Source organism: Electrophorus electricus, chromosome 3, assembly GCF_013358815.1.
Source record: "Electrophorus electricus isolate fEleEle1 chromosome 3, fEleEle1.pri, whole genome shotgun sequence".
Taxonomy (NCBI): Eukaryota; Metazoa; Chordata; class Actinopteri; order Gymnotiformes; family Gymnotidae; genus Electrophorus; species Electrophorus electricus.
The window spans coordinates 10935004-10945188 of NC_049537.1; the positions used below are offsets into that span (position 1 = coordinate 10935004).

General features: G+C 40.4%; 1 protein-coding gene across 2 annotated transcripts; it reads left to right on the plus strand.

The window, feature by feature from the left end:
* Positions 1 to 311: 311 nt before the first annotated feature.
* Positions 312 to 10185, plus strand: ngfb (nerve growth factor b (beta polypeptide)). 2 transcript variants are annotated; one of them, XM_035524213.1, is made up of 3 exons: positions 312 to 456; positions 8093 to 8201; positions 9484 to 10185. In XM_035524213.1, exon 3 carries the CDS (start codon positions 9498 to 9500, stop codon positions 10092 to 10094), a length of 597 nt encoding a protein of 198 aa, XP_035380106.1. In that variant the 5' UTR covers positions 312 to 456; positions 8093 to 8201; positions 9484 to 9497; the 3' UTR covers positions 10095 to 10185. The 2 variants fall into 2 exon arrangements, 1 of the variants encoding a protein (XP_035380106.1); XR_004775799.1 differs by lacking the exon at positions 9484 to 10185 and having other exon boundaries at positions 8091 to 8258.

Here is a 10185-nt window from a genome sequence, read left to right on the forward strand (position 1 = left end):
AAATGCTATAGTCTAGCCAGGCTTCTCATTAGATAGCTGTACTTTACAGCCAAACCAAAGCAATCTTGATTTAAATCAGACATCATTATGCTGGCATTTCACTGCAACTTCCACATGAGCAGTAGTAAACTCAATGATTCAGCATGTCATTTAGGAGGTGGAAGGAATGGCCTCCTACTATAAAGAAACTGAGGATCTGAACTAGTCAGGCACTAGGACCAGGAGCATCCCCCACACTGTGGAGGCACTAAGATAGGGACTCCTTGCTCTAACTTTCATAGCAATCTATTTCTCAACAACTACTACAGAGCTGTACTGCATTGGATGACAGAAGGTTTTAGTTTTCCCAGATCTGGAATTTGGGATTAAGTGGCAAAATACTGGAATATCAACTGTTCATATCAGGAATCCTGCTTTAGGAAGTGACAGAAAAGGATTACTGAAAGAAAACTGGAGGTTTGAGGCACTGTTTGTTCCCATTGCATTAATTATGTGCAAATCATCTGTTATCTAACTCTTGCTTGATTCAAAATATGTCCTCTTGTAAGATGAGAAGTGTTCATCATTTTTACTTTAAATTACTTTAATTTAGCAAAATTAACTCTTGTTAAACTGACTTTATCAATAAGAGTATTCTGTCTCATTAAGGTCCAACTCTCCAAATACGTCAGTTTCTTTTTCATGTTGTGTGTGTCCAAAACATGGCTCTTGAGTTTATAAAAACCCAGTATGTCTCTTTGGTTGCAATTGTGTAAAACCCTGACAGTGCCTCCAGGGGCAACACAGTCCAAAAGCTTCAACAGGAGTCAGCTATCTCATCTGTCCTTCTGAGGTGGGGGTTAGAATGCTCCCCCTCCCCTTCAGATTTCAGGCTCATTGGGTTACAATTGTGATTCGAACTACAACAGATGTGAGCACACACACACACACACACACACACACACTCACTCACTCACTCACACTACACCATGCACATGAATTGAGTGTCTAGGATGTGAGATTGGCATTAGGTCAAATTCGCTGCTCTTTACTCCTGCTACGATCAACCTCCAGGCAGACTGTAATCATTGTTATCATCACCCTCCATTATATCATGAGTCTGATCAGCTCTGTCTCAGCTTACCCCTCAGTTTCTCATTTTTCTCCTTTTCTCATTTTTCAAGAATACCAGTCATTACATCTCATTACATGCCTGGTGCACACATGCAAGCAATGGAGAGGAGCTTCTGACATTATCTGACATACATGAGACATGTTAGTATGCTAACCAGACCCCAGGTATCCATGTTTTTGCATGGAATGCAACAGGAGGGAAGACATGTTAGCAAATGTACAATTATTTGATATTTGTATAAATTAGCTTTTAGGAATTCCAATAGCAGGTTCTTCTGGTATCATGAGTATATATGACTCTTTGACCTGGTGTTTAGTTAAGGAGATTTCTTTGTTTATCTCACACTGGTCAAACATCAAACACTCTGATGTTATCCAGACATTTAACAAACTTGATTTATGTATACCATGTTGGCTATTTGGGCACACTATTCAAAAGATAATTAACTCAAATGTTTAAGCTCTGGCATGGAATTTCTATCCATCCAGATATTTTAAGAAGTTTGTATAATACAGAGAAATGCTTTTTGGTGGTATTTTTAACTTTACATTTAGTTGCTTGAATATGTGAGAAATGGCAAGCAAAGGTAGCCATAACCTCTGAGCTGTGCGTTTCTATGCTTCCATCCATTAGGGTCCTCTCCATCTGGTTACAGATTCAAGACCTCCACACCATGACACACCATAATCTGGCAGTCAGTAACACATGAACAGGAGTCATTTGGCTTCACTAATCCTTCTTGCCCCCCTTTTGAAGGGGTTCCAGCAGCTGGGAAAGGGTTTGCAGTGTCAACCCTAGGGCTTCCCTTTGCCAAGCGGGGGATTACCTGGAGACTAATGAAAGAAATGCGAGAAAAGAAATGTGTGGTCCAGGAGTAGTGCTGTAAAAACAAACACTCTGCACAAGGACTAAGAGGTGATTACCAGGCTCCAGACTAAATAAAAATTAGCAGTTGGACTGGCAGTGTTGTAATGGTTTCAAGAAGTACTAGAGCCGAATTTTTTGTTGGTTGATTGAGGGACAAAAACAACCGATGTTTACTGTATGACAAATTGGGAAGTTCTTGCCAAATTGGATTCATGTGCGGTGTCGCAGGACATTGATGCAGCAGTGTGTAACTGGGCAGGGTAAATTCCATCTCATTTTCCCTTTGAAGATACCAGCTATGGAGCTGAAAAGTGCAACACGTGGCTTCAATTCTAAAGCACTCTGATAAATACTGCCCTAAATGTATGCATCCCATCCCCCTGCAGCTCTAAATCCGAATTTTGATGTAAACTATCTGGAATATTTACCATTTTTCCTCTGAAATAAGTTCAAGAGATGCAGGTGCTTGCCCATGAGAAATTCTTTCACACGTCTTTTTTCCACTGTTCTGTAAACTGTTGGAATATGTTAGAAGCCTTTATCTAAGAGTTGTATCATGGCCAACATTCTCCCTGTACTGCATCCCCAATGCTATCAGAGCTTTTCCCTGTTTCGCTACTTAATAAGAGGGAACTCTTCCAAATGATGCTTTTGTTAAGGCATGTCTGGGTGGATTACTGACCATCAGTATCTCATGCTCCTTCTCATATGACTCAACCTATGATATCAAAGTGTTACTATTTGTTATATGCCTTATGCATCTTCTTGTTTGCATGTCATTAATGTATTGTAGTATAGCTTATGGAATGATTTGCATGATCAAAAAGTAGTATTTAGTAATAAATAATGTTAAAAAATACTGAATGCACTCCACTTAACAGGGGACATTCTATGATCCTTGCTAAATGCACTTGTAATGGTATTCCATTTTCATCCATCTTCATTAAAAAGGCCTGATATGTTTTGTTTCAGGTAGGCTTTGCTTACATTTAAAATGACAGCTTTTTTCCCAAAGAAATAGCTTGTATTTATGTACACACAATCTGTGCATATGAACTAGTACACTTCAGGCAAACATGTGCATTTCACATGCTTTAAGTCCTGTTTATTTTAGTTGTAGATGAGCAATCTACTCTGCTTCATACAAAGAGGATTTATGTATGTCATCTAAACTTTGCAACTAATTTCAATATTTAGAGGAGCCGAAGACAGTTGTATACAGCTGCCATGAAGCGTAATGTAAATCTGAACATCTGGGACGAACCGTGGTATGAGGGAAACAACAGGGGCAGGAACTCACAACTACTATCCACACAGCCAAAGGCCACGTGTTTGCTAATGGAGCTCTATGGTGACTTGACTGCAGGCAGCTAAGACCTAAAACACTTGACTCTTCCAGTAACCCCTCTAGAGGTCCAAGCTGGAATCAAGCAAAGTTGAACTATATTTCAAGTACTGATATCTGACGTAGTGGATAGAAAATCAGGACATGTAATCTGAGAGATGTAATGCAGACATGGTCTTGGCAATCTGTCCAATGGCAATGGAAGACATTCCTAACCATTTAAGACTTACAGTGCTTGCCTTATTATTGCTGCAAGTCAGATAATCCCATCACATCCAGAGAAATTTGAGAAACACAACAGATATAAGGAGAGCTTGGGTGCTGCTATTGCTGTGCCCAGTTGTTAAAAAGACAAATGCAGTCAGATGTTCATTAGATCAAATTGTATATTTCAGTTAATATAAAAGACATTAAGGAAAAAGAAGTTAACTCAGGTTAACTTTGAATGGTGCAAAGCTGGTAGGACATGTCTGGAAGCACTGAGTTCTCCCAAAGGAAGACTTACTCTGTACTGACTGGTAGGGTACCCAAACCATTGTGGGTAGTTAAATGTTTAGTGAAATACTAATTGTGTATAAAACATTTGTTTTAAGTTCATGTACAGCAGTATGGGCTTCAGTGACATAAAGATCCTCTTTACCCATTAACCAGACTTATTATTTGGTCATTAATATTAAGGCATTCATATTATTATTGATAGTCATTAAGGTTAAGGCATAGTTTTCAGTATATTCAGTATCTAAATAATACTGAAACCAAAATGAAAGGTATATGAATACAAAAGTGAGGAAGATTTTGGGCCAAGCAGATGGTCTTTTGCAGTAGGCTATAAATTAGTTGGCAGTATTGCATGTTACTGTATGCATTGAAATATAAGCATAGATCTTTAAAAAACTGTTAAGTATTGTTGTAAATGGCAGGCTAGTGTTTAGCTCTCAAAACAAACAAAAAAAACCAAACTCAGACCTAGTTTGACGGGGGTGCATTCTATTGTATTTGCTATTCTGTTGAGGCTTAAACTGCTGGCAGTACAAAAGAATGTGCACAAGACTGTGTGCGACTTGATAATGTGGCTTTAAAAAACCCTCACTGGACACCATCCCATTTCCGTCATCTACTGCACACTAGTGGTGCTCGCATGACAGGGATGTGTAAACCACTGTTTCACAACTGCAGTCTTGGAGGCCCCCTACACTGCTGTAAACTTCTCTGTGAGGAAAATGTGTTATGGGATCACAAATGTTGACAAGCGTGCTAATAAACTGGGCAAGAAATATTACCACAAGAGACTTTGAGTTTGGATGACTGTTTATGCTTCATGGCAGAAGAGAAAGGGCTCAGATGATTAGTGATTCTACCTGCTCTTTCTGGTCGCAGGAGCCTACACATCTGTTTTGAATCCATACACTCTGACAAATGTGTCCTATTTTCAGGAGTTTTCATGTTTATGGCTGTTACTTCCAGATAGTTAGCCCACAGTATTAGTGTGTTTGCATCTATTGGACATTCTAGGTAATAGAAACAGAAGGCCTGTCATGGAAATGGGAAGCTTGACAGTTAATCACAATTGCATGCTATTATCCTCGGTAGGTCATTCCCTCAAAACAATAGCCATAGGGCAAAGTAGTTGTCTTGGCTCCCAGATTCCTAGCAAGCTGAAGCTAGCTGGCAGTCGAAGTTTCCTTTAAAACACTTGGCCTAAAGCATCAATCCAATGCTTGTGGAATTCTTGTGGAATTCTCCTGAATGTAGACATGATGTTTATAAGTCTCTTTTACTGAACAAGTATATATAGGCAGATTGTCTTATAGCCTAATTAAATTATGGTGCAGTAAACTCATCTCATTATAATGTGTGGGAACAGTGTAATGTATAGCATTCATGATATTGTGCAACTATCAACTCTTTTTATTCAGTGTCTGCATTATAACAGACCCATGGCTGCCCTCTAGTATAATCCCAATTGACAAATCACATAACACACCTTAGACCAAAGTGAATATTAAAATATAATTATAAATGAAAGCTTCATCTATTTATTCAAAATGTTTCTAACTACCTTAGCTGCTTTATGAGTCAGTAATAATCCCAAACATCTTGCTGTTAGGATGTAGGTTAGGATGACAGTTAACAGATGTTAGATATGACAAAACTGTAGAGTGTGTGTATAATTTCACTGATGTGGTAATCTCCAATCTCCAAGAGAAAATTACATAGGCTCAGTTTTATTGCTTCTGGATATATTTAAAAATAATCACTGTATTAGGCCATCATTGGTTTTGAAACACATTTCCTGTTCCAGAGCTGGGAATTACTTTAAAAATATATATTGATCACCTTATTAATTGCAATCATTAAGGGAATATAGAGCATTACATAATCAGTGCTCAGGTGCCTAACCCCCAGGGTTCATGCTTACTGTTAATGTGTCATATTTCAACATTATTTCTATTTTAATTTTTTTTTATTTAGTGAGGGATGTGTTGCTTGCAATTACATGTAAGTGAAAGTCTAGGTATGTCACCTAAGGACCTAAATGTAAAAAACATAAGGTTAAATAAATTAATCAATTAGACAAATTTCTGTTGTGTGATTCTCATCATGAAATGCTTAAGATGAAGTACACGTAGGACTTTTCTGCTGAGTTTGGAACATGTTGAACTCCACATGTAAAAACAACTGTAAAAACAGTTAATCCCAAATCAAAATCTAAGATGGATAGTACTCAGGCGTTACCACGCCTCTTACCGGAACTGAAACAATGCAGACCACACACGGACACATGCAAGAACTCATAACACCTCTGACCTGTCTGTCTAGCAGGGGGAATCTGTCCTGCACATTCCAGAATGCTGACCCTTCCCACAGCGGGGGGGAGACAGAGGTTTACTGCCAGTTCATTTCCAGAGCAGTGGTATAAGTGTGTTCAGAGATGTCCTCTCCACTTTAAGGCCATTTTGGCCTCTGGCTGAGCTTGTGTAATAATACAGGCCTCTTTCCTTTTGCTATTTTACTAACAGGCATGTCAGGAATTGGACATGTTCCAGTGTAACCCACTATGCAACATACAACTCCACCACAATATAGAACCACACCTCTTTGATGTTCCTGACTGAACTGGTTTATCGGTGTCTGAAAAGACACTACAACATGAATTACTCATTCTGTTGGTCTTTCTAAGATGAATAATTTCTCTGTAACAAGGCAGTGCAACTCTGGTCCTGGAGATCTGCCATCTGTAGAGTGTAGTTCCACCACATCTGGCTCTAATAATCAGATCCTGGAGAAGGCATTGATTAACTGGGTCAGGTGTTTTTGGAATTATGGCAACCTGGGTGCTGTGGGTCAGTGACATAGGGTCAGCACAAAGTCACACTTCCTCCATGAGCTCTTCCACACATGAATGCTCAGAGAGGTTTCTGCTGCAGGTCTTGTGATGGCAGAGAAGAACGTATGCGCTTTTGTGTGTGTGTGTGTGTGTGTGTGTGTTTGTGTGTGTGTATGTGTGTGTGTACGCTGTGACTAAAGAGGTTTACATTACCCTTTGAAACGTGTGCCACTTGGGAAGTGTTACCACATGAAAGTGATCTGTGGTTTTAGAGAGAGATTATTTCAGGTCTAAATTCCGTGTGTCGTTTGGACAATTGGGGACCATGCCAGAAGAAATGTGTTAAACTGACTCTATTAGAACTAATGTGCTCTGGGTCTGCAACTAACAGTTTTCTAGACCACCTCAACAAAGCCGCACATACACAGAGATCGGCAGACAGTCACACAAAAACACAAACAAATGCATTTGCAAATAAACCATCACATGATGGTTTAAACACACTGATAGATAAGACACACTGTCCTTACTTTGCAAAATTAGCATTAGTTCCACAATTGAGTTGTCTGAATGTCTAGGCACTCAAGACAAGTTTAATATCTAGGCAATCAAAACAATCCAGTGTCTTTAAGACAACCTGAATAGCACAAATGTATAGACAGACATGTTGTACTGTGTTCTGCATTGACTATTCTGTGTTTTGTACCAGTTTCTGCTTTGGAGCCAGTGGTAGCTCAGTGGTTAAGGTACTTGCCTTGTAATTGGAAGGTTGCTGGCTCAAGCCCCACCACTGCCAAGTTACCACTCTTGGGCCCCTTAACAAGGCCCTTAACCCTCAATTGCTCAAGTTGTACTCAGTCATAACTGTAAGTTGCTTTGGATAAAAGTGTCAGCTACATGCTGTAAATGGGGTCAGATTTAGTGCAGTGCAAAGCTTTGGTGACTTGTACTTCAGATGAGTGCTTGACTCTAACCGTTCCCACAATGGTTCTATTCTAGAGAATTTTTGTTTTGTAGATTAAAAATCAATAGTTCATGGAAGTTTGTTCCTCACACTAATCACATCTGCCTCTGCCTGCATATATATCATCTTATTTGGGTAATGCTTCTTTTCCCAGGAATAAAGAGGTGAACTGAAACTATTCTAACACCCAGAAATTTGACTCAAAGTGTATTTTCTTCACTAAATTTCATTTACATATAATGAGTGTCAAAGTAGATTTATGTGTAATCTAAGCCTTTGAGAATTTTTTTTTTTCTTGGACTGTGCAAATAAGTGCTATGAAATTATTGTCAACAACCAGTAAGTAGGATAGAATATATATATATATATATATATATATATAGATAGATAGATAGATAGATAGATAGATAGATAGATATAGATATTAGGCACCACTTTCACTTGCACTTCTTTTTATTTTTTTAATACCAAGAGCTTTAGGAAAGCTGATGCCTTGATGGTGAGTGGTGGGACAGCAATGAATCCCAAACCCTCTCCCTGAGGTCAGACTGAAAAGAAGAGTTCACCTGGCCACATCTCCCAGGTAAACACTCCCAACCCCTGCCTTTCACTTCTGCAGCTAGTGCTCAACGAAAGCCGTGACAAGCAAATGTCTTACTCAGCCATGACCTTCTGTGGTAAACATATTTTTAATACCAGTATAGTGTAGGACAGTCTGAAGAGTTTGGAATAAACATAGACTCCAAGCTAAACTTTTGACAGACGTAATAACAAAGGACAGGCCTACAACCTGCAAAGGCTCAGCTTTTATGTCCTGCAAACCATCACTATAGTGGAAAACGGATATCCATAACTTACAGATGTTAACAGAAGAGCCAAGACTTTCTGATCCTGCTCAGTTGTGTAGAGATGTTTCCTTTGCAAGGTCTTTGGTGTCAAAGGGCTTCTGAGTTTTTATTTATAATCCTATATTCTTGTTGAGTAATAGAAAATGAAGGCCACTATATCCACTGAGCCCATGCATATCATTCTTCTGATAATATATACATTAATAAAAATAGCTTTGCCACACAAGCTATAGGGTACTAATGCCTGGTTGGAACAAAATAATGGTAGTTTTAAGCATAGTTTAATAAAAGTGGCAGTGCTGTATTTTCTGTTTACAGAGTCAGTTCAAAATGGAGTGTAGATGTTTTGCAATCCCATGCTAACACGAGGGTATAGGTATTAGGTAAGGAAAAAGTGACAGTGGAATGTTTCACTTTACACAGATAGTTCAGAATGAAGGAGAGATTTACAATCTCGTTTTGAGAGTGGTTGTGCCAAGAAGGAAGATCAAAGGGATTTTTGTTTCCAGTTTGTGTGGTGTCAGCAGCTTGACTGCCTTTGTGAAAAACATATTCCTTAGTCTGGTAGTTCTGGGCCAAATGTCCAGAATCATTTTCAGTATGGCAGTGAATTGACTGTGAGTGTGGCTGGGGTGGGTGTGGTCAGGGACAATGCTTATCACTTTTTTTCCACAGTTTTTGTAGTAGTCTTTTGTTGTAGGTGTCTTCTACATTGATGAACTGAGCAGTCTTCACTCTACTCACTGTAGGGCCCTGCGCTGAGTAGCTGCAGAGCTGCCACATCGCTCCATGATTGTGAGGGTTAAAATGCTCTCTACCATGCATCTGTAGAAGTAGGTCAGGAGCTGGGGAGACAGGGTTAGTCACCTCTCATGGAGGTGCTATTGAGCTTCACAGAAGTGCACAGAAGTCTAAGACTTAATTCTATCAGTTGTCCAAAGGCTTTCTACCAACATTTTTGCTTAGTGGCATTTGTGGCAAGTTTCAATCCGTCTTGCTGACATTTTTGTTCCTCAGGTCCCAGTGTGCTCATGCGGTGGTCCATGCTAGCCCTGCTGCTTCTGTTCTGCAGCCACACACTGTCCCTGAAGCCAGGTGACGTCTGCCCCCTGAGCAGCGAACGCGAGCAGGGCAGCACCAGGGCAGCCGACGCTGCGCCTGCTGTGGATCCCAAGCTTTTCAGCAAGAGGCGCTACCGTTCACCCCGTGTGCTCTTCAGTGACAGGCCACCTGACTCGGAGCCCCAGGGGTCAAAGGGGCGGTTGAAGCGGCGAGTGGGGCAGCCCCAGCACCGCGGTGTCTACTCCGTGTGTGAGAGCGTCAGCTTCTGGGTGGGTAACAAAACCAAGGCGACGGACATCTCAGGCAATGAGGTCACCGTGCTGCCTGACGTCAACATCAACGACGTCAAGAAAAAGCAGTATTTCTTTGAGACGACATGCAGCGAGGCGAGAGCTGCTGGCTCAGGCTGCCTGGGCATCGACGGACGCCACTGGAACTCATATTGCACCAACTCCCACACATTCGTTCGAGCATTGACTTCTTTTAAGAACCTGGTGGCTTGGAGACTTATCAGGATCAACGTGGCCTGTGTGTGTGTGCTCAGCCGCAAGTCCTGGAGACAGTGACAGTCTGGCTTCCATGCCAGTAACACCTACTTGAGGAAAAGGCTGTCTCTCATGATGATGTCATTACTTGAGTGATATTTGATACCTGTCA

Coding starts and splice junctions, on each gene's coding strand:
- ngfb (XM_035524213.1), top strand. CDS start 9,498: ATGCGGTGGTCCATGCTAGCCCTGCTGCTTCTGTTCTGCAGCCACACA.